The sequence below is a fragment of the Gadus chalcogrammus genome, chromosome 14 (genome assembly GCF_026213295.1).
Source record: "Gadus chalcogrammus isolate NIFS_2021 chromosome 14, NIFS_Gcha_1.0, whole genome shotgun sequence".
NCBI lineage: Eukaryota > Metazoa > Chordata > Actinopteri > Gadiformes > Gadidae > Gadus > Gadus chalcogrammus.
In genome coordinates, this window is record NC_079425.1 from 1,342,506 (window position 1) to 1,366,993 (window position 24,488).

General features: G+C 45.4%; 2 protein-coding genes across 6 annotated transcripts in view; one reads left to right on the forward strand and one right to left on the reverse strand.

Annotated features, from left to right (window-relative positions):
- LOC130404095 (membrane-spanning 4-domains subfamily A member 4D-like) overlaps window positions 1-23,004 on the forward strand; it is a 53,062-nt gene extending 30,058 nt beyond the window's left edge. Inside the window, exons 1-7 of one of the 5 annotated variants that reach the window (XR_008904177.1) lie at window positions 12,817-13,285; window positions 13,598-13,705; window positions 14,083-14,139; window positions 16,712-16,831; window positions 17,816-18,408; window positions 19,244-19,911; window positions 22,609-23,004. Coding sequence is in view for 3 of the 5 variants with exons in the window: in XM_056608708.1 (XP_056464683.1) it covers window positions 13,151-13,285; window positions 13,598-13,705; window positions 14,083-14,139; window positions 14,298-14,435 (438 nt within the window). In the remaining 2 variants the exon portion in view is untranslated. Of the gene's footprint in view, window positions 1-12,816; window positions 13,286-13,597; window positions 13,706-14,082; window positions 14,140-14,297; window positions 14,567-16,711; window positions 16,832-17,815; window positions 18,409-19,243; window positions 19,912-22,608 lie in introns of those variants that run through there. The other 4 variants (XR_008904176.1, XM_056608708.1, XM_056608710.1 and 1 more) reach the window with 4 other exon arrangements.
- On the reverse strand, window positions 7,908-11,279 carry LOC130404094 (zinc-binding protein A33-like). Its single transcript, XM_056608707.1, has 2 exons — window positions 11,091-11,279; window positions 7,908-10,762 (listed from the first exon to the last, which is right to left on the reverse strand). The coding sequence occupies exon 2, from the start codon at window positions 10,655-10,657 to the stop codon at window positions 9,236-9,238; it is 1,422 nt and encodes a 473-aa protein (XP_056464682.1). The 5' UTR covers window positions 10,658-10,762; window positions 11,091-11,279; the 3' UTR covers window positions 7,908-9,235.
- Window positions 23,005-24,488: the final 1,484 nt, after the last annotated feature.

Below are 24,488 nucleotides of genomic sequence, written 5' to 3' on the forward strand. Positions count from 1 at the left end.
AGCCATCAAAAGAACAGTCATCTAAGAGGAACTTTTTGTTTGTTCTGTCAATCCCTATGTGAAAAAATATTATACTTCAACTACACTTTTGACAGGATGTATACTTTTAGTATGTAACTGTATTCTGTACTAATTTCGTCGCATTCAAGCATACCAAAATGTACTAAGGTATACCTTAAGTCAGAGCTATTCAAATGCAAATTCAGTTGGGCCAGTTCTTCAAAACAAGAAATTCAGTTGGGCCAGACATTTTCAGCAGCAAGTAACGACAAATTTTGGAAAACACAAAAATGTATTGAAAAACACAAACGTTTTATTAATTGTCATATCTGAAAAATTACATTAATACATCTTTGGTGAAATCTGACAAAGGCAAAACTCTGAAAAACAAATAGTGCACAATATTAGGCCTGTCAAAAGCCAGTTTCCTTTTTGAAACAAAATAAATATTTGTCATATCTGACCAATAAGCAAAACGCAAGGTGCATCGAAAACAAAATAGTGCCCATTTATCGGAGGTTTCCTTATTTAAATAAAATAAACATTTCGGTCACATATTAAAACAAGAATATCCCCCTGGGATCAATATGCCAAAGTGGATGAAAAAAACAGAACTAGGCATATTAAAGCTTAGTAAACAAACCCAAAACAAAAAATATCTAAGTAGCTGAACACGCATGAATACTTTGTTGCACACTTAGTTACGCATCCTTTTGTTGCCATGTATGCAACAGTTTCACTGCTGAGTTCTCAGTGGGAGATGTGACATCTTTTGTGCTGAATGAGAGCAGTCATTCTGGGCTCATAAGATGTCAATGCAATCCGAAGGCATTCGTGAAGTGTTTACTGTCAGACAGTGAGCAAAGAGAGCTTTTTTTTTGATTGAGTTCATGTGTGAGAAGCTTGATTCACATGTGTATGTTGAGCCAAACATACTTAGCACGAGGACTGCTACTCTCTTGACGTTAGGGAATTGATGTGGGTTGACATCAGTCCAAAACCTGGCAGGCCCGTTGGTGCGCAGCTCCTGTGCCATCGTTAAGGATGACCGCATGTCCACAAGTTTGGGAATGAATTTCCCCTTGTCACTGGGAACGGCCACCTCCTTTGCTTTGGCGGATAAAGCCCCTTCTATTGTGACAGTGAACGGGTCTCTGGCAAAACACATCATCTCTGTTGGCAAAGCAAGTCCATCCAATCGACCATCACAGCGGTAATGCTTGCCGGGGATGAGATGCATTTGCAGAGCATCGGCAAATGCAACATTCGGCCTGTGCTCGAGTCAGTCCCGAAAAGATCCAGTTTGGCTTGGAATGCGAGCATCTGTTCCACCAGTTCAATGACAGTTTTGTCTCTGCCTTGTAGTCCCACATTTAAGTCATTCAGGTGTTTGAATATGTCACTGAGAAAGCTGACATCGCCAATGAAGTTGTCTTCCAGCATTCGGTTCAAGTGTGTTTCGGCCTTTTTATGCTTTCTGCTGCGGAGGAAGGCTGTGATTTCCTCTCTAGATCACAGAAACGCTTGAGCGCTTTGCCTTTGGACAGCCACCTGATGGCATTGTGCAAAAGCAGGTCATGGTGCTCAGCAGACATGTCTGACAGCAGCATGCGGAATAAGCGGTGTTGGAGCCTTGATGTGGAGCGGATACTACTACACTACAAAACACTACAGTCCAACACGTGTGACGTTAACTTCACATTCCCTGGCCATATGTTTGCCGTGATGTGACTGGATGGAAAGTAAGCACTTTTGTGAGAACCGCTCATTTAAACAACTTTAAACTCAACATCGCTATTGGGTCCCGAGCAAAACAACCGCAGAGTGTGAAGCCGTCGAGCTAATCGACGGAGAGACAGACAGACATACAGAGAGATTCCTGCTATTGTAGTTTGATTATCTGTACCTTGGCTTTGATCTTTTCAGGCTCAAGCTGATCTCTGGCCTCCCCTTTTTCCCTTCCCAGTCAGGGTAGACTTGGCCAGGGTCTCTTTTCCAAACTCAATGTGGCCAGCTCCTCCTCAGTGTAACCTGTATTTACACAATGTTTTTTTATAATATATATCTTATTTATATTTACAATTGTTGCATCTATTTGTGTTTGTTAAAAACACAAGTCCCATTCCTTGTATGTTGTTCATACTTGGCTAATAAAGCTGATTCAGATTCTGATTAACCCATCACATGAATGTAAAGTTTAAATATATTTACTATAGTAAATGAGTCTTGTTTCAACTTCTTCATGTTTGTGTGAGTGGCTGAATCTGCGTTGTGTATTTCTCTTAAGTAGAGACGTGACCAAGGATCTCAGTCCGGACTCGGGAAATCCAACGTCCATTTATGTTTGCCGCTGAAGATAAACATAAAACGGCTTCCTTTCAGGAAGTGCCCTTAAACAATCCTCCAACTCCTCTTCCCAAGAGAATCAGAACAAAAGGGCCACGTACATACAATTTTATCAGAAAAAGGTTTGAAATCAAAGAAATAAGACATACCTGAAGATCAATATAAAACAGCTTCCTTTCAGAATGTGCCCTTTAACTATCCTCCAACTCTTACACAAAGCACCCAGAGGGGAGGGCTACTAGCATGACTACACCAAGGTCAGGGGCAGGCCAGCATGTCGTAATAAAATATAACGTTCTCCAAAACACTGCAATCTATGCATTGATATTTACATGACACTTCCATTAAACAATGTATAGTCAAAATAATTAATATAAAGAATGGTAAACTATAAGATGGTTAAAGACTTGATCACAAAATGGAAATAATTGCACACAACACTTCCCAAGAGAATCAGAACAAAAGGGAAGAGGGCAGGGTGTGGGGGGGGGGCGGGACAGCAAACATATGGGGTTCTCCGAAATGTGGGCGGGATTACAGAAGGAGGTGGAGCTAAATCAAAGAACAAAATCAAATAGAAAGGGGCACATAAGGCAGCTGGAAAGCTAAACTTCAGGTAATAAAACTGTAAAAGGCAATTTTGTGTGATTATAACTAAAGGGATATTACACCCTGTTACACTTGCTCTGTTAAGTTGTTAATTAACAAAAGACATGAACCAAAATTCTCTCTCTGAAGTTTGTTTATTAACTCAATGCGACCAGCATGCCTCTGTTACCACTAGGCTGCCTCACAGCTCAGTGATTGGACACAGAGGTGGCGCATGTATTCAATAGGTATCCAATGTTATACCTTGACAGTAGTTCTTGAGTCAGTTAGAACAATATAAACCATCAGTCGTCTCTTTGATTATATTATATATAAGCCCTTTTCATTACATGAATGTAAAGATTTAATATATTACAGTAGTTCATGAGTCTTGTTTCAACCTTATGTTTGCTATGTTGTTAATGAACAAATGGCATGAAGCAAAATAAAAAGTAGTCGCATTGAACCATGAGGGGATCTTACAGTATGACCTATTGAGTGCATGATAGTCAATATTATTTAATGTAATGACGCGTCTCACAGAATGGTTGGTCGAGGTTGGACTTGAAACGGTCGTCCCGTTGTCATGAGGCCGACATAATACCACTGCACTACACATACACCGAATGTACTAATGAATCCATAAAGACAAGGTTTCTCTTTACAGGATTCTGAAATCAGGTTATATGTTAGGTTTGGATTGGTCAGAGATGGTTAGTTCAGGTGTGAGGTCAGAGATGGTTAGTTCAGGTGTTCGGTTAGAGATGGTTACCCAGATAGCAAACAGACGTTGAAACTATATTACATTTACATTTAGGGCATTTAGCAGACGCTTTTATCCAAAGCGACTTACAATAAGTATATTTGTCATAAGAAGTGCATCAATATATCGCTGTCGGTACAGAAAGGATGTTCATAGAACCAAGTGCAAGTACCACAATCGCTAGGCTAATCAATTCCCTGTGTTACAGCAATGATAGCAGCAGTTGCTACACAGTTAAGTGCTCTAATACAATACAGTGCAATACAATACAATACAATACAATACAATACAATACAATACAATGGTGGCCAGAAGGGGGAGGGTGGCTATGCAGAGTCGAGGTGGACTCTGAACAGGTGAGTCTTGAGTCTTTTTCGGAAGATATTGAGCGACTCTGCGGTCCTGAGAATGGCAGGGAGCTCGTTCCACCACTGAGGTCCCAAAACAGAAAAGTTGTGACTTTGCTGAACGGCCTTTGCTAGCTCTTAGCGATGGCGGTTCCAGACGTCCAGCTGAGGTAGTCGAGCGGAGGGATCGAGCTGGGGTGTGTGGCTTTATCATTGCTTGGAGGTAGGCAGGGGCAGTTCCATCGAATGCCTTGTATGCCAGTACCATCGTCTTAAATTTGATGCGAGCTACTACAGGGAGCCAGTGGAGGTCCCGGAAGAGGGGGGTCACATGGGAGAACTTCAGTAGGTTGAAGACGAGGAGCGCTGCCGTATTCTGGATGCGCTGCAAAGGTTTAATCGCAGAGGCAGGAAGTCCAGCCAGGAGTGAGTTACAGTAGTTGAGGCGGGAGATGACCAGTGATTGGACTAGAAGCTGAGCTGCTTCCCTTGTGAGGAAGGGCCGGATTCTGCGGATGTTGTAAGTCAACATTCCGTTGACAACATTAAATCATTGAATCAACATTTAACTCTGATGTTGAATCTACATCATTTTGCAACCTTTTTTAATATTGAAACAACGTTGAAATCCTGTCCACAGATCAGCAGAATTTCAATGGTTTTTCAATTATCAGGAATTTTGGAATAATGTTGAAATTTTAACTATACTAAGGATCAACGTGATTTCAATGGAATTTCAATCGTTATTAAGCATAGAAAATGATTGCTAGGCATCCGGAAATGTATCGCCCTAAATTAAATAGCCTTTAATGAATATCCTGCTTTATCGACGGATGTTAAAAAGTGGTGGAACATTTGAAAGCTTGTATGCCTATAGCCTAGCCAAAACACTGACCACACCACACTGTTTAAGGTAAAAACAAATTCCTTTTATTACATTCTTTTCATTGCTATAATCTGTCAGATGTCTATTAAATGACAGTTGACCACAAGGCGATTCTATCTATGCATCTTCTTGAATTGCTTCATATTTTAGTCGGCAGGGGCTTGTAATGGTGCGTACTGCGTAGCATGATGAGCATGATAAGGTGCAAGGAGCAGAAGAAGTTGACATGGGGGCTAATTTTCAGTTGAAAAAAAACGCTGGCATCATTTTATCAGCTGAGGGCGTTTTCATTGCCATAACAACGTGAGCTAATCAACAAGTACAACATGTTCTGATACTATGAGACTCAGGAAAACGCCCTCAGCTGATAAAGATTTCAGGGGTCTGCGAGCGGCAGAGGGGACGTAGTGTCTTATTTATTTATTTTAATAAGTTACTTATTTTATTTTATCTGAATTTTAAATAATCATAATGGATCGGAAGTTTTAACAGAATTCTGATCTTACAAAGTCATGAGTCATGACAGAGGGACTTGGTGTCTTTATTCACGCTTGAACGTGACCAATGTTTACTGTTTAAAAATATTTTAAATTAAATGCAGACCCCAGTCTTGTTTCTCTGTTTTGAGATACACAAAGACTTAGCAGTCTTGTTTAAATGTTACAAATTTAGTTAATAAACCGAACTTGGGAACTTGTTTTAAGTTGTTGCAGATGTTATCTCCGCTAATTGTATTAACCTATTTGATAATATGGTGATTGTATGCAGAATGCTGGTGCCAGCAACTCATACCGTTTTTTTGTACGGATGAATAAATACATATTAGCAGGTTCTCAAAAGCTATTTCAATTAAGGGAGGGCGTGAAAATATTGTCATATTTTTGTGAAACTTACACAAAGGAGATTTAATATACCTCAAATGTGTTATTACAGTTCACATCCATTTGATTATTCCATCATCCTTCATATTTTTTCCTTTCTTCACTTTAGTGGTTCAGAAGTGCATTATTTAGCTGGCACTGCCAGCTATGGGCTTAGACATACAACAGTAACTAGGAAAATAAAGGTTGGACAGGACAAAATAAAAATCATGGATAATATAATACTACATAATACTCCATTGACAAAAGTGTTATCTATAACTCAGATAAAAAGGTTGTCAACAATTTATTTCTTCTTTAAGGGCTAGAAAATGTGTTTAGTTCGTTCCTCTGGGATGAAATACTCATTGGTATTATGGGTTTAACTGAGGTTAAACTGTTACAAAAGGTCTGTGCTTTTCTGACAATAAACCGGCAGACTATTAAAGAATATACAATGTGTTGGATGGATAGATTAATAGATAGATTTACCCCCCACCAGAATAATTTAGGATCAGGTCCTAAAATCCAGCAGAATGCAGGAAATCACGTCTACGATATTCAACCCCCCCCCATTTTATATTCCTCATATACCCCTGGGGTATATATATTTGTATATAGTCTACCTCATATACCCCTGGGGTATATATATTTGTATATAGTCTACCTCATATACCCCTGGGGTATATATATTTGTATATAGCCTACCTCATATACCCCTGGGGTATATATATTTGTATATAGCCTACCTCATATACCCCTGGGGTATATATATTTGTATATAGCCTACCTCATATACCCCTGGGGTATATATATTTGTATATAGCCTACCTCATATACCCCTGGGGTATATATATTTGTATATAGCCTACCTCATATACCCCTGGGGTATATATATTTGTATATAGCCTACCTCATATACCCCTGGGGTATATATATTTGTATATAGCCTACCTCATATACCCCTGGGGTATATATATTTGTATATAGCCTACCTCATATACCCCTGGGGTATATATATTTGTATATAGCCTACCTCATATACCCCTGGGGTATATATATTTGTATATAGCCTACCTCATATACCCCTGGGGTATATATATTTGTATATAGCCTACCTCATATACCCCTGGGGTATATACATTTGTATATAGCCTACCTCATATACCCCTGGGGTATATATATTTGTATATAGCCTACCTCATATACCCCTGGGGTATATGAGGTAGGCTTAAAAATCAGAGCCTAGAATCGCCCCTGGTCGGGTGAAGCTTTAGCCTGATATCAAGACAGCATTGTCAACTCATTTCATTCCGTTTTGATACAGATCCTCAAAATGAAACGTAGGAATTGGGCGGATCTGTGTGTTTGCCCATATTTTTGTGTGCCTTGCTGGTCTCCTGGTCTCCTCCTGGTCTCCTCCTGGTCTCCTCCTGCTCCTCCTGGTCCTTCTGGTCTCCTCCTGGTCTCCTCCTAGTCTCCTGGTCTCCTCCTGGTCTCCTCCTGCTCCTCCTGGTCTCCTCCTGGTCTCCTCGTGGTCTCCTGGTCTCCTCCTGGTCTCCTGGTCTCCTCCTGGTCTCCTGGTCTCCTCCTGGTCTCCTCCTGCTCCTCCTGGTCTCCTCCTGGTCTCCTCCTGGTCTCCTGGTCTCCTCCTGGTCTCCTGGTCTCCTCCTGGTCTCCTCCTGGTCTCCTGCTCTCCTCCTGGTCTCCTCCTGGTCTCCTCCTGGTCTTCTCCTGGTCCTCCTGGTCTCCTGGTCTCCTCCTGGTCTCCTCCTGGTCTCCTCCTGCTCCTCCTGGTCCCCTCCTGGTCCCCTCCTGGTCTCTTCCTGGTCTCTTCCTGGTCTCCTGGTCTCCTCCTGGTCTCCTCCTGGTCTCCTCCTGGTCTCTTCCTGGTCTCTTCCTGGTCTCCTGGTCTCCTCCTGGTCTCCTCCTGGTCTCCTCCTGTACTTCTGGTCTCCTCCTGGTCTCCTCCTGGTCCCCTCCTGGTCACCTGGTCTCCTCCTGGTCTCCTCCTGGTCTCCTCCTGCTCCTCCTGGTCTCCTCCTGGTCCTCCTGGTCTCCTCCTGGTCTCCTGGTCTCCTCCTGGTCCCCTCCTGGTCACCTGGTCTCCTCCTGGTCTCCTCCTGGTCCCCTCCTGGTCCCCTCCTGGTCTCCTGGAGACCATTCCCCAGCAGGACCAGCGCTGGATTGCGTCCACGCTGTGGAGGAACCAGCGGCTGCGCCCGGACGTCCAGCTCTGGTATGAGCCACCGATTCCTGCCCTCATCTACAACCAGGTCCCGTCACCAGAACGCTTCGGCTTCACAATTTAAATCAAAATCAAAATGTGTGCGTGAAGAAGGTTTCCTGTTGTACGCGTCAGGACGGCTTCTGGAGGAGTTATGAACGACATGAATCATAGAACAGGCCGACACATGTTTATTGTAAGAAATAACTTTTAATTGGTTAACGGGAATGGAATCACAGTTACCTGAATAATCACTATTCATAATAATTAATAACATAATAACATAATAATTAATTCATCATTATGTTCTGATTGATTTCCTCTGTTACTAAACCCTAAACCCTGGAATCAAACCCTAACCCCTTTCTATTCCCTGCGTGAATATGTATAAACCAATACGTCCCAAACAGTGAGGGTAGACTAAGACACGGACAGGAATGAACAGCATTGACTAAAACCAAAAGTAATAGAATTACACAACCAACCATTTGATAGATGATTATTATTTCCCCATGTGATTCTTGTGTAGGTGTTAACATAACAATATTAACAATATAATTGATTTCTCTACATGTGTGGTTCTATTACAGACCCTTGTTATCAACATTAAACATACAATTCCATTTGTACCAGTTAACAAGAAAACACCCCCACCCCTCACTGTTAATGATCCACAGGCTGCACCGAGACCTTCACTGACCGTCCTCTACCGCCTATGATACTATACTCATATATATACACAACTAGATATATTGATCCACATATATATATATATATATGTGTGTGCGCGTGTGTGTGTGTGTGTGTGTGTGTGTGTGTGTGTGTGTGTGTGTGTGTGTGTGTGTGTGTGTGTGTGTGTGTGTGTGTGTGTGTGTGTGTGTGTGTGTGTGTGTGTGTGTGTGTGTGTGTGTGTGTGTGTGTGTGTGTGTGTGTGTAACTGCAGGCAGTGTTTTCTTGCTCTGTGGACTATATGTGTCATTCCATACATTGACCACAAGGTGGACTCGTATTATTTTGTTGTAATATACCTGTTGATTTGTTTCTTTGTTCTACTATTTGATTATTACCCGATTATTATACATATATATATATATATATATATATATATATATATATGTATATATATATATATATATATATATATGTATATATATATATGATACCGTGTTTCTACATACCAGAGACTCTAGCAGGCAAACAGAACTGACAAGGTTACATTCATTTACATGGTTTAGTGCGTGAGGAGACACCACACACTCTAACATCTTTGGTCCGGGCTTTACCTGCTGCTCCAAAACTAAACCAAGGGAAGATGTTGTCAGTGAAAGTGTCTTGATAGGTGCAGATGAGAGTCATGTCTTCAGGGTCGTAGAAGGACACCTCCCCTCCATCATAGTCCAGCTGGACTCTGATCCTCTCTGGAGTCCTCTTCAATGTCAGGGTTTCACCAGTACCCTGAGTGTACTTTCCACTGGTATTGAATAAACACCAGATTCCATCATCTGGTGAAGCAGTACACTCTCCTCTCCTCTCCACTGACTCTTTAGCAACACCTATTAGCCAGTGAAGATTGTCTCCCACCTCCACCTCCCAGCAGTGTTCCCCTGAGCTGAAGCCCTCAGAACCCAGTACATTACTGTACCAAGTGAACCTCTCTGGGTTGTTAGGAACCTTCTGGGTTACATCGTTATGTCTCACACTGGTCAGATCATCAGACAGAGAGAGGCAGTCTGATACAGTGTTTGGGTCCAGAATAACGGGGCTGAAGGTGGTCCTCTGCCCCATCTTCTCCCAGACTCTGTGGGCCAGGTTTCCCAGGTGTTTGGCCTCGTCCAGCAGCGCTCCAGGAAGCAGCTGGGGATCAGAACCGGAGAGCAGGGCTCTGGCGCTGGTCCGGGAGCGAGTGGAAGCGCTGAGGAACGACAGGCCGTCCTTCTGCAGGTCTGCTTCTACAGCCGAGAGACCCTCTGAGAGAGACCGGATCTGCTCCTGAAGGGTCTTCCTCTCCAGGAGGATCCTCTTCCTCTTCTGCTCCTCTTCCTCTCTCAGGGCCGCCACTCTGGCCTCCTCTTCCTCTCTCAGGAACCGGTGAAGCTGTTCAAACTCTGCTCTGATCCGCCTCTCGGTCTTCACCCGCTGTCCCTTGAGGTGAGGAACCATGGCCTCATACGTCTCCTCCAGCTCCTGGTGTCTGCTCCTCCTGGCCTGTAGAGCCGTGAGGTCATGTGTCAGCTGCTGCTTCAGCTCCTGGACTTGTTCTTCTAGAGGAACCACTGTGTGACCCTGGTGGTGAGGGAACTCACACACATGACACACAGCTCTCTGCTCCTCCTTACAGAACCACTTGATATCCTTTAAGTGCTCAGTGCAGACCACCTGGGCCTCATCAGAGGGGTCAGACCTCTGTCTTCCAGTGTAGGAGTCAGCGAGCTCCTTGATGGAAAAGTTAACCACTATATCCTTTGAGGATTTCCTCTTACAGACGGGACAGTTCTTGTTCTTAGCTTGGGCCCAGAACTCCTGGAGACAGCTGGAACAGAAGCTGTGGTGACAGCCCAGAGACACCGGGTCCTTGAAGATCTCAGAGCACACGCTGCAGGTCAGGAAATGTTTGAGAGGAGGAGGGTTTTCTTCTGCCATTTTAGCGGATGTCTAGACAGGAAGTCTCTCCGGAAGTGTTCTTTAGTTCTGAACTCTTTGTTAATAAACTCCAGAGCTGGTCTGTACTCTACAGATTGAGGACGTCTAGAAAAGATAAACATTCATCAGCATAACCCGACAACAATAACTCATCAAACAATAAAGATTGGTGTGTCTCTCATGATTACTATCTACCATCGGCAACTTAATATTAAAATCGAATTGGTAAACTACTGAGCCAAATGTTAGTTTCTGTGTTAATATATCCCAGAATACTAAAGTTATCTTGTAACATGCGTACTGTGTCAGTATATCCCAGAATACTAAAGTTATTATGCAAGGTCATCTTCTCTAACTTTATCTAACCTGAATTCACATTAGCTTGCCCGGAATATGAGGCTATGAATTATACCAATGACATAACTTTACTCACTTTGGCTCATGTGTGGATTATCGGTCCACTGTCAAAACAGTTCTCCTTACTGCAATAGATCCCTCTGGTCCTTTGAACACTCACATCAAGTTATTCCTCTTCAACTGAAGGCTTCTCATTCTGAAGAAGACCAACTCCCTGTACAGTCCCAATGTCTGAACTCTGATCCCAGGTTCATAATAAAAAGATATGAATACTGTCTGATTACAGGTTTATCATTAACAGATTAGATCAGTGACCCCCAAGTGGACCAGAAAGAAGTCTTGTTGTTCCCGCAACACTCAACTTAGGAGGACGCTCTGAGACATTAGGACTTATTTCAGAGTTAGAACGGAAAATAAGAAATAATGTAGACTTCAGGAATTCTTAATACTTCAAATGGATCCCAATCAGTAGCACCACCATAAAGACATCCACCCTCAATTCAACAGCAGTCCTTTATCGATTTTAATTTGGTTATCTCTACATATTTTCTTTATAGCCCAGACTACATGATTGATATTGAAACATTATATTTTCAAACAGAATTAAAAAATCAAACCCATAACACTAAACTTGATAAAATAAATAAATAAATGTCTTGAGGTTGGGGGAGAGGCCAGAGAGCTGTTCATTAAGCTGTTCCTTTATGATCTTTTATTGTCTTATTGTACTCTGAAGCACAAAGTTCACGTCATTTCACTGGTCATTTGATGTGTTTGACTCTCTCCCGTCCTATCATCTGGTTACGCTGAGAAAGTCTGAAGTCCAGCAGCAAACGGCTGCTGAGCTTCATTCTGGTCACCCTATGAGTTCTCTGACCCAAAGTAATGAGTTCTGTTAATCTGTTTCTTTGTGTATTAAAGGATCCTCATGAGCTGAGAACATAGGTCAGCTGAGGGTCCTAGCTAGGGACCCATCTGAGGGTCCCAGCTAGGGGCCCAGCAGGGGGTCCTAGTCTGGGACCCTAACCCAAAGGGTCCCTAGCCCTAACCCCAGCCTTGAGAGATCCTCATGAGCTGAGAACAGGGGTCAGCTGGGTGGACTGCTAGCTAGGACCCCGGGCTAGGATCGCTAGCCTTTAAAGTTGTTCATGACAATAGCTGGACAATGTGTTGTTTTGTATTCTTTTTATAACTATTTTTAGAAAGCACCAAGAGGACTACCATCCAATTTCATTGTATCCTGTGCAATGACAATATCGAATTCTATCTTCTACCTATAAGAAGTTTCCTTCCTAGTGGAAATGGATTATGTTAAACTGATTAAATGGAGTATGTTGCACTTCAAAGGCTTTTTATAGCGCCACATATTGTTAATTCTGGCCCATCCTTCGCATCTCCTCACGAGTTCTACAAATACTAGGGTCCTACGTTTTTCTTAAGACCCCTAACTAGGAAATCATTTATTGGCCCTGACTTTCACTGCTTAACAGGCAGATATTATGTTAACGATAACTACTGTCTACCCTGTAGGCCTACTCATTGAAGATCGGCTCACAAGGCACAGGGGCGCCACGATTTGTTTTTCTCCAAATGTGACTAAATGCCAGTTCCCGAATTATTGATATGTAGGGAAATTTGGGGAAAATGACATCATCTTCCAAAACGCAGAGGATGGATAGTTACTTGCGTACTTTACTTCCCATGCATCCGACGCGCCAGCAGAGGGCGCTGTGGTACCACAACAAGTGTTCTGGTAATGCGGTAAACCACAAGCAGTCGATGGCCCTACATTTCATAAGAGTCTACCGACCCTAATCCTAACCCTGATTTAAATCGAACCTTGACTTAACCCTTAACTCACCCTTTTGATCGCAGAATACCACACGTAGGAAGACGTGTTTACCAGTAGGCCTATATTACCTCAACATGTAAAATCCTTTATAGGCAATCGCGTAAGCATTAAGCAATGTGGATGAAGCAACTAAGGAAGAAGCTTGTATTTAAGCCTCCACCCTCTGTGGATCTTATTTAAACTGACCTCTGCGGTAACAACGAGGTTTCATTAATAAGTCGGTATTCTGAATTTGACGCTTAGACCAGACAATCGACAGCGTATTGATTTGGGTTGGATTGGGAATGTCTGGGAGTCTTGCTGAAGGAGAAAGCCTTGAGTTGAGGATGGAGAACGGAGAGAGAGGCGAAGAATTGGCTTCTCCCAAGAATGAGCCAACAGCCTTTGAGGGCCTGCGATTGAAGCCCACAATACTCGGAGTAAGAGACCACACACACACACACACACACACACACACACACACACACACACACACACACACACACACACACACACACACACACACACACACACACACACACACACACACACACACACACACACACACACACACACACACACACACACACACACACACACACACACACACACACAGCTGTACTAGGGCCTTTTAGGGCGACTTGTGTTTCATGTTTCTGTCCCGTGACGTGTACTGCTGCAATAAGAATAAGTAAGAATTATTAGTGATGATTATTGATAATAAAAACATTGATTCTGTTGTCTCCCAACAGGCGATTGAAGTGGCAATTGGGATCTCCATGGCACTGACCGCAATTACGTATCTGGCTGTCGATGTCGACCTCGTCATAACAGCAATCCTCTTCTGGGGTATCTTCATCGTAAGTAACCTTTAGGTGAAGTCTCAATGCATTATTTCAACTACAGCTGTTCCTTAGTAGCCTATATAATGTGTATGTGCTTATGCACTATTTAGTAGGCTATATAATGTGATTGATGTACAATCTGCACCCAGTGTTGTGATGAGTTTGGTCTCCCAGTGTTGTGGTGAGTTTGGTGAGAGTGGTGAGTCCAGCTCCACTGAGGAATAGGTCAGGGTTAGTATAGTCTGGTCCTCTTGCTCTATGAAGCCCGCTGGCGTGTGGCTGTAAAGCAGCTCCTGCTAGGAGTGGAGCAGAGCCACACATCCTGATTCACTGCTCAGTACTTCCTGTTTACCAGTGGAACCAAAGAGTTCTGGTGATGTTGTCCCCTACAGTACATCCCTGCTGGGGGTCTGACCATCGCTGCTGACAGGAAACCCACCAGGGCCAAGGTGAGCCAACAGCACTCAGGAAATGACTCTTACTTTCTGTCTCCAAAGTCCTCAGCCCTGTGGTCGTACGCTAGAGGCCTCGTTGTGTTAAATCCTCAGCATTAACTCCATCTTCTTTGGGTGGGTTCAGTGGTAACTGTGGTTCCTGATGGTTTCAGGTGTGCGCTGCGTTGGGGATGAATGTGCTGGTGGCTCTCTCGGCCGTCGCTGGAAGTGTTCTTCATTTCTTTGCTAGTGTACTATTTGCGTACCCTCCCTGCCACCTTGGTTGTAAACATTTGGTAAGAAATGTTTAACTATTGTGTGTTTTGCTATGAAATGATATTCTAGTATTATGGCTATTTTTATCTTCTCCATGTAGTCCATAATCATTTGTCACTGAAAATATAGTTGTCTGAAGCTTCAAATCCATAACATACAATATTATGTAATATGCTTTTCTTTTTGTTTTGTCAGATAAACACTGAATGGTTCATGCTGGCGGCGTCCATCTTGCTGTTCTTGGTCTCCATACTGGTTGTTTCAGCTGCAGTGTCTGCTCTGTGTTGCTCTAGAAAGGTAAGGGACACATCTGTCAGTTGTTAGTCAATCGATCAACGGTCCATTGAGAGGAACCACAGTGGTTGTGTCATTTTGGAAGCGGTTCTTTAGGTATGAGTCAGAGTTATTGCATTCATTGGGGTAATTGTTACATGATTCACCATTACGTTGTAAATTGAATGAGTGATGCAAGCAATGTTTTGCAAGGAGATGGATCGACCAACTGTGGCTGTTATGCTGTCACTCATGCCTCCCCCTATAAAGAAAAATCGAACTTTGATGAGCCTCATGTAGCCATGATCTCTGTGGATGAATAGATGTGGTGGCAGCCAATAGGAGTCGTTCTAATGTTCTCCTCTGCTGTTGCCTCTGTTTCTCCGTCTGACTCTCTTCTCTTTTTATTTCAGCCATCAAAACGTGAGCTAATCAACAAGTACAACATGTTCGAATAATATGAGACTCATGAAAACGCCCTCAGGGCGCGAGCGGCAGACGGACTGGGTCTTATTTATTTATTTTAATAAGTTACTTATTTATTTTAAATAAACAATACCAAGGGTCAGAAGTTTTACAAGAAATTTGATCGTACAAAGTCATGACAGAGGGACTTGGCGTCTTTATTCATGCTTGAAAGATGCATGAATATCTAATTTTTTTTGAAAGGGAATAAGCTGATGAAGCTGACAAGTGACCAATGTTTACTGTTTAAATTTTTTTTTAATTAAATGCAAACCCCAGTGAATCATTTGTCCTTGTTTCTCTGTTTTCAGATTCACACAGACTTAGCAGTCTTGTTTAAATGTTTCAAATTGAGTTAATAAACTGAACTTGGAAATTGTTTTAAGTTGTTGCAGATATTATCTCCGCTAATTTTATTAATCTAAATAAATAAAGGCCCCCAGTCAGATTTTGGGTTCCTAAATTGGCCCTCAGTTGTCAAAACTTTGAGAACCCCTGCCCTAGAGGTTGCTGGTGTGAGCATATCTGTTAACAGGCAAACGGCCCTAGTGTGAGTGGCCCCTTAATGCTCTCAACCAAACCTGGGGTTAGTTTCCGAAAAGCATAGTTGCTAACTTCCTTAGCAACCTACCTCTTAGGGACTCAACAGTTAATAGGATAGTGTTCCCCAAAACAGTTTCACCTACATAGTAAGCTCATAGTATGGAGGAAGTTATTAAACTCCATTGTACTCGCAAGGTAAGGCTCCCTGACTGTTTCCCAACAACATAGTCTGGCTGAGTCCTGGTTACCCACTTGGTAAAAAGGCAAATTATTTACAACAGCTCTACGGCAGTTGTAGGTCCGTACTGTAATACCCAAGCCTTTTCATTTCCACCCATTTAATAAACCGGATTATAAACAAAGATACACTTTATGGTCAAACACTTTTACTACAAAATGCAGAAATAATGGTAAAACAGTAAAACAATTCAGAAAATGGGAAGTAGATAGAAGCATCTTACATTTAACTCAACTAAAAAATTGCCGGAACACCACTACTCGTCACCATCTCCATCTTTTGGACGCCCATCTGGTTGTTTATCACAACCTATCGTGGCAACTTGGGCAAAGTTGTGAAGGTAACCAAGATGATCTTCACCAGTAAAGATGCGCGTGTTCTGAAAGTCTCTCATGCGCCTCCACTTGCAATTCATCCTCCCAAATGCCTGACACATGTTTATTGTAAGAAATGACTCAGTTGGTTAAGGAATGGAATCACAGTGATCTGAATAATCACTATTCAATGTTTATGTTCTATCATTGATTTAATCTGTAACTCTGAACCCTGGAATCAAACCTGAACACCTTTCTATACCCTGCGTGAATATGTTTAAACAGATTCGTCCCAAACAGTGATGGTAGAGACTAATAAACGGACAGCATTGAACAGCTTTTGAGTAAAAAAAGCAATAGAATTACATAACCAACCGTTTGATAGATGATTGTTATTTGCACATGTAATTCGTAGTTTTGTGTCAGCAGACTGACTTGTGTTAACAATATCATTTGTTTCTGTCTTTTTCTATTACAGACCCTCATTCAACATTTAAAGTACAGAATCCATTCATACCATTTAACGAGAAAACACACACATCCCTCACTGTTATTGATCCACAGGCTGCACTGAGACCTTCACTGACAATCCTCTACCGTATGATACTATACTCATATATATACAAATAATAAAGATATATATATATATATATATATATATATATATATATATATATATATATATAATATATATATATTATATAATATATATATAATATATATATATTGTGGCAACCCGTCTCTGGCGCAGCGCCCCTGGAGGCCAAGGGGGCAGGTTGTGGAGGCGGTGTACCACCGATTCTCAACAGATGGCGCCAGTGAGAGCACTGGGACCAATCATTGAAATGCGGAGCACCTGAGGAGCAGGTGGGAAGCATGCTTTAAAAAGCATGCTTCCAGACTCATTCAGGGCTCTCCTGGTTCGCGTGTGCGGAGAGACCAGTCTCGTGGGTGATGTGATTCCACCCGGAGGAACAAGACTGTCGATTCCTCCCAAGCTGAGTTTTGTTTGCTTTGGTAGATATATGATTTATTATTGAATAAAAGTGCCATTTTGGCTTTAAGTAAGCTCCAGTTCGTGTGCTGATAGGAAGGAGGTGGCTCACTCACCAAGCCGGGTTGCCACAATATATATATATATATATATATATATATATCTATAACACTAGAAAGGCAAGGGACACATCTGTCTGTTGTTGGTCAATCGATCTACAAGCCAACGGTCCACTGAGAGGAACCGCAGTGGTTGTGTCATTATTTTGGAAGCGGTTCTTTAAGTTTGACTCGGAGGTAGGCTATTGCATTCATTGGGGTAGTTGTTACATGAATCACCCTTACATTGTAAATTGAATGAGTGATGCAAGCGTTGTTTGGTAAGGAGATGGATAAACCGACTGTGGCTGTTATGCTGTCACTCATGCCTCTCTCCAATATAAAGAGAATCGAACTTTGATGAGCCTCATGTAGGCAAGATCTGTGTGGATGAATAGATGTGGTGGCAGCCAATAGGAGTCGTTCTAATGTTCTCCTCTGCTGTTTCCTCTCTGTTTCTGTGTCTCACTTTCTTCTCTTTTTATTTCAGCCGTCAAAAGAAAACCCAGGAATCTAAGACCCCCTCGTTCTAAAGTGGACAAAACAAAAGATGAGCCTCTTCTATCTTCAGAATTCACACCAAAAGTTGTATTTTATAAATATTTCTTTGTGCACCTTTTTCATCTACTGATATCTTTCTAAGGCGGTTTACTTTGATATTGCAGAGATATTGTAACCTTGATGTAAATGATTGTTGTGTTTCCAGAATATGTTTTACATATATATCTTATGTACAATTGTTGCATATGTTTGTGTTTTTTGATTACCTTTTAGTTTGAATCAGAAGTTTATTTTTCCATTTATGAAAATTGTATTGCTGCACATGAATATTCATCAGTTGTCTTCGATCATATTATCTATAAGCCCTTTTCATTACCTTAATTTAAAGATTTTATATATTTACTACCGTTCATGATAATTAAAATACACTAGGAAATCATTTATGACCCTGACTTTCCCTACTGAAGATGCAGGTTTTATCTTAAGGACCACTTCTGTCTACCCTGTAATCATTGAAGATCGGCTCACAACGCTCAGGGGCGCCACCTGCAGGCCAGGGTGAAAACCTCGTTTTCTCAAAATGTAACTATTGCCAGTTCCCGAATCATTGATTTGTGGGGAGATTTGGGGAAATGACATCGACTTATATGTTCCATCATCTTCCAAAACGCGGAGGATGGATAGTTACTTGCGTACTTGCCCACTTGCCATGCATAAGACGCGCCAGCAGAGGGCAGTGTGGTACCACAATAAGTGTTGTGGTAATGCGGTAAACCACAAGCAGTCGATGGCCCTACATTTCATAGTCTGCTGAACTCCGGAGTCCATCTAGCCTCTATGGTTTACGGTGATCTGTTGGCTAATACCCCCCATAGAACATCAAATTAATCCATCCAGGAATGGATCCAGAAACATTTCGTTTCTGATTTATTTTAAATTACACTGAATACTTTACCCCCCAAAACATAACAAATATATAATATGGCATTGCTGTTATAGTGAATGGATTTGAACAGATATGTAGGCTACTGATAGACTTTACTTTAACTTCCAGCTGATGGAGTCCTTTACATTTGGGTCCCTGCGGTACATGGAGATGGCCGCAGGAATTCACTGATCTGGGTTCATAACGCAATATCTCACATTCCAGCATGCATGCAGGATTAATCAGCCCTGCCCAATTGCACACCATTAATAATGGAACACAGGCGGTACGGTCTGCGTCCGAGAGAAGCAGAAAGCCCTGCCACGTTACAGAACTCACATCTGCGCGTAAAGTCCATTCTGCTGCGTTCAGCCTGCGGACCTCGAATCCTCGTTGGGCCCTGGCCGGTTTACCAGCAGGGGGGCTGAGAGACCCCGCCCACGCCCAGATGTGTGCCCCCCCCTCATCTCCTCGCTCTCCTCTCCACTCCAGCCCACTCCTGTTCCGGTGAAGCAGCGCGACGGAGCATCTCACTGGACATGCGCGTCACACCACAGAAGTTGGCACGGCCGTTCCTCTTCCCATTACGCGTCAGTTCCTCCGCGTCTCGAGTCGGGTCGGAGTCTCGTTCTCCTCGGTGTCACTGAGGAGTTGAGGTCTGCGCTGTCTGCGCCATGGACGCGTCGGGTTGGGTTTACCTGCGCAGTGGGGCGGTGTGACCGAGGGGTGGTCCAGGGTTTGGAGACCGACGCGCTCTGCTCTGCTAGAGGAACCGAGGACCACAGCAGAGAACGTTCTCTACCCTCTGAAGAACGGTGCACGAAGGTATCCAACACGGGAGGAGATTGAGCTTAGACACACCGGTTGGATTCCCGTGTTCCTCTTCTTCGTTCCCAGACGGCGGGATGATGGAATATTTTTTTTACGTTTTCCACGTGGATTTGAAATTCGCGTGAAATTCCACCTGGAGATCCGAGGAGCGGAGAGCTGGTCTAGAGATCCGACGAGCGGAGAGCTGGTCTGGAGACCACTGACTTCGACCCGCTGGTCTGTAGTTTGATGTAAAGAGGCGGACGTTTGTTCCTCTCCCTCTCCAGCCCAGCATGACGTCGCTAACGGGGACCAAGGAGAGGTCCGTGAACCGGAGCAGGAGATACGGGGTAGGTGTTCAGTCAGGGTTAGGTAACTAAGGGAAGGGGTAGGGGTTCAGTCTCTCAGGTAAGGGGTAGGGGTTCCGTCACTAAGGTAAGGGGTAGGGGTTCAGTCACTAAGGTAAGGGGTAGTTGTTCTGTCACTAAGGGTTAGGGGTTCAGTCACTAAGGTAAGGGGTAGGTGTTCAGTCACTAAGGGTTAGGGGTTCAGTCACTAAGGTAAGGGGTAGGGGTTCAGTCCCTAAGGTAAGGGGTAGGTGTTCAGTCTCTTAGGTAAGGGGTAGGTGTTCAGTCACTAAGGGGTAGGCGTTAAGTCACTAAGGTAAGGGGTAGTTGTTCTGTCACTAAGGGGTAGGGGCTCACCCTCCTCACCCCCCACCCCGGCTCATGGGCACCGGGCTACGGGTGGGTGGTTCACTGGGTGACTGGTTCACTGGGTGACTGGATCATTGAATGGGTGGTTCACTGGGTGACTGGTTCATTGAGTGGGTGGTTCACTGGGTGACTGGTTCTCTGGGTGGGTGGTTCACTTGGTGGCTGGTTCACTGGGTGGCTGGTTCACTGGGTGACTGGTTCATTGAGTGGGTGGTTCACTGGGTGACTGGTTCACTGGATGACTGGTTCACTGGGTGGGTGGTTCACTGGGTGACTGGTTCACTGGGTGTGGGGGTTCACTTGGTGACTGGTTCACTGGGTGACTGGTTCATTGAGTGGGTGGTTCACTGGGTGACTGGTTCATTGAGTGGGTGGTTCACTGGGTGACTGGTTCATTGAGTGGGTGGTTCACTGGGTGACTGGTTCATTGAGTGGGTGGTTCACTGGGTGACTGGTTCATTGAGTGGGTGGTTCACTGGGTGACTGGTACATTGAGTGGGTGGTTCACTGGGTGACTGGTTCACTGGGTGGGTGGTTCACTGGATGACTGGTTCACTGGGTGGGTGGTTCACTGGGTGACTGGTTCACTGGGTGTGGGGGTTCACTGGGTGTGGGGGTTCACTGGGTGACTGGTTCACTGGGTGACTGGTTCACTGGGTGGGTGGTTCACTGGGTGTGGGGGTTCACTGGGTGTGGGGGTTCACTGGGTGACTGTTTCACTGGGTGACTGGTTCACTGGGTGGGTGGTTCACTGGGTGTGGGGGTTCACTGGGTGTGGGGGTTCACTGGGTGACTGGTTCACTGGATGACTGGTTCACTGGGTGGGTGGTTCACTGGGTGACTGGTTCACTGGGTGTGGGGGTTCACTTGGTGACTGGTTCACTGGGTGACTGGTTCATTGAGTGGGTGGTTCACTGGGTGACTGGTTCATTGAGTGGGTGGTTCACTGGGTGACTGGTTCATTGAGTGGGTGGTTCACTGGGTGACTGGTTCATTGAGTGGGTGGTTCACTGGGTGACTGGTTCATTGAGTGGGTGGTTCACTGGGTGACTGGTACATTGAGTGGGTGGTTCACTGGGTGACTGGTTCACTGGGTGGGTGGTTCACTGGATGACTGGTTCACTGGGTGGGTGGTTCACTGGGTGACTGGTTCACTGGGTGTGGGGGTTCACTGGGTGTGGGGGTTCACTGGGTGACTGGTTCACTGGGTGACTGGTTCACTGGGTGGGTGGTTCACTGGGTGTGGGGGTTCACTGGGTGTGGGGGTTCACTGGGTGACTGTTTCACTGGGTGACTGGTTCACTGGGTGGGTGGTTCACTGGGTGTGGGGGTTCACTGGGTGTGGGGGTTCACTGGGTGACTGGTTCACTGGATGACTGGTTCACTGGGTGGGTGGTTCACTGGGTGTGGGGGTTCACTGGGTGACTGGTTCACTGGGTGGGTGGTTCACTGGGTGTGGGGGTTCACTGGGTGACTGGTTCACTGGGTGACTGGTTCACTGGGTGACTGGTTCACTGGGTGGGTGGTTCACTGGGTGTGGGGGTTCACTGGGTGTGGGGGTTCACTGGGTGACTGGTTCACTGGATGACTGGTTCATTGAGTGGGTGGTTCACTGGGTGACTGGTTCATTGAGTGGGTGGTTCACTGGATGACTGGTTCACTGGGTGGGTGGTTCACTGGGTGACTGGTTCACTGGGTGTGGGGGTTCACTGGGTGACTGGTTCACTGGGTGACTGGTTCACTGGCTCCCTGCTCCAGCGTTACTAACCTGTAACAGTAAGCGTCACCCTTCTCTGAGGCGCTCCGAAGGGATGTGTGAAGGGATGTGTGAGGGGGTGTGTGAGGGGGTGTGTTAAGGGATGTGTGAAGGGTGTGTGACGGGGTGGTGTGACGGGGTGTGTGAGGGGTGTGTGAAGGGGTGTGTGAGGGGTGTGTGAGGGGATGTGTGAAGGGTGTGTGAGGGGTGTGTGAAGGGGTGTGTGAGGGGTGTGTGAAGGGGTGTGTGAAGGGTGTGTGAAGGGGTGAGTGAAGGGGTGAGTGACGGGAATGTGAAGGGGTGAGTGAAGGGTGTGTGAAGGGGTGAGTAAGGGTGTGTATCGGGGTGAGTAAGGGTGTGTGAAGGGGTGAATACATCAGCATGAAGGCCACGTCTTCCCAGGTCTTCCTCGTTCCTCAGGTGACCACTAGACGTGGTTCCCACACGGGGGTCATGTGATACAGCCCACCACATGGCACCGTTGGCGGGGTCGTCCCGTCTGTCATCAGAGCGCCCTCCCGTAGGCCGACCTCGCAGCGCCGTGCGGCCCCTAACCAACACACTGTGTCCCTCAGGGGCCCGACACCTCCCCGACCAAATCGGCGTCCTTCTCCCCGGAGACCTGGTACCGCAGGGCGTACGAGGAGTCCCGCGGCGCCGCCCGGCCCGCCCCCGAGGGCGCCGGGTCCATGCCCAGCTCCACGGGCACGCCCTCCCCCGGCTCGGGCACCTCGTCCCCCGGCTCCTTCTCCGGCTCCCCGGGGACGGTGTCCCCTGGGATCGGGACGGGCTCCCCGGGGTCCCTGGGCGGCTCCCCGGGCTTCGGGACGGGCTCCCCGGCCTCGGGCAGCGGCAGCTCCCCCGGGAGCGAGCGCGGAGGCTGGTGTGAGGACTGCAGCGCGCGGCTGGAGGAGCTGAAGGGACAGGCGCTCAAACTGCTGATCCCCGGACCCTGCTCCAGCAAGGTACCGCCGCCGTCTGGGGGGGGCGCTCGTGTGTGTGTGTGTGTGTGTGTGTGTGTGTGTGTGTGTGTGTGTGTGTGTGTGTGTGTGTGTGTGTGTGTGTGTGTGTGTGTGTGTGTGTGTGTGTGTGTGTGTGTGTGTGTGTGTTTTTGTGTGTGTTTGTTAGTGCGTGTGTGTCTTCGATCATGTGTTTATGTGTGTGTGTGTGTGTGTGTGTGTGTGTGTGTGTGTGTGTGTGTGTGTTTTTGTGTGTGTTTGTTTGTGCGTGTGTGTCTTCGATCATGTGTTTATGTGTGTGTGTGTGCGCTTGTGTCTGCGCTCATGGGTTTATGTTTGTGTGTCTGCTCATTTTGTTGATGTGTGTGTGTGTGTGTGTGTATCAATGTGTGTGATGGTTTCAGTGCGACCAGAGAGGAAATAGATCACCCCGAGGCTGAATTAGTGAAGCACACTGAAGACCATTCACCTGGTCAGAGACCTCCGTACGCAGGATGGCTGTGATTGGCTGTTGATGAACGCTTTTGATTTACAAACGGATGATCTGGTTCACGCTGGCCTCTGTTCCGTCAGCTAACATGATGTATGGCTCCCAGTTATGGCTTATTGTATTCCTGAGATGGATAGATTGTTTTCCTTTTCCCAATTTTCTTTGCCATTTGGTGTCTTTCCCCCTCGCTGGGAGCCAATAAAATCAATATCAATAGTGTCAGTAGACGAGCAAGGCTCTTCTGGACCAATGGAAAGGCGGGGATTAGCATGTGGGGGCCATTAGTGTGTGAGCCGTCTAGGGCAGCGTCTGCTTTAATGGAGCCGGTCTGGATATCAATACTATATTAATAGAGGACCCATCCTTCTCACACGGCCTTAATTGTTTTCGACCGGGTTGATTTTCTCTTTGAATCCGACATTTGAGATCGACTTCAGTGGTCCACCAACGGCTGCAGAGGGTCTCCAGAGAGACGCTCCACACCGGGTTCTGTCCTGTAGCGTCATGCGTGGTCGGGGCTGTACTGAGCCTGGAGGCCCTCAGCCTGGAGCTCCTCAGCCTGGAGGTCCTCAGCCTGGAGGTCCTCAGCCTGGAGGTCCTCAGCCTGGAGGTCCTCAGCCTGGAGCGTCTCTCTCCTGGAGGGGTCCAGGAGAGAGACGGTTCTAGAGGTAGTGGGTAATAGAGGGGTTCAGGAGAGAGACAGTACCAGAGGAGAGAGACGGTTCTAGAGGTAGTGGGTAATAGAGGGGTTCAGGAGAGAGACAGTACCAGAGGAGAGAGGGGTTTAGGAGAGAGACGGTTCTGGAGACAGTGGGAGAGAGGCACTGAGTCCTAACTCGCTGGAGAACAAAGAGACTTGTTTCGTGAGGTTAATGGATCCGGACGGTCTGGACGGCTAATTAAAAAGTTATTTGTATCGTTGCGCTTCGTGCAAACTGGAGAGGAAGAGAACAGGGTGGGCAGTGACTTAATCAGCCGCATGCGTGGATGTGTTTGTATTGTGGGC

What these genes read in the sequence shown, in the direction of transcription:
- LOC130404094 (XM_056608707.1), bottom strand. Translation starts at nt 10,657, where the DNA reads ATGGCAGAAGAAAACCCTCCTCCTCTCAAACATTTCCTGACCTGCAGC.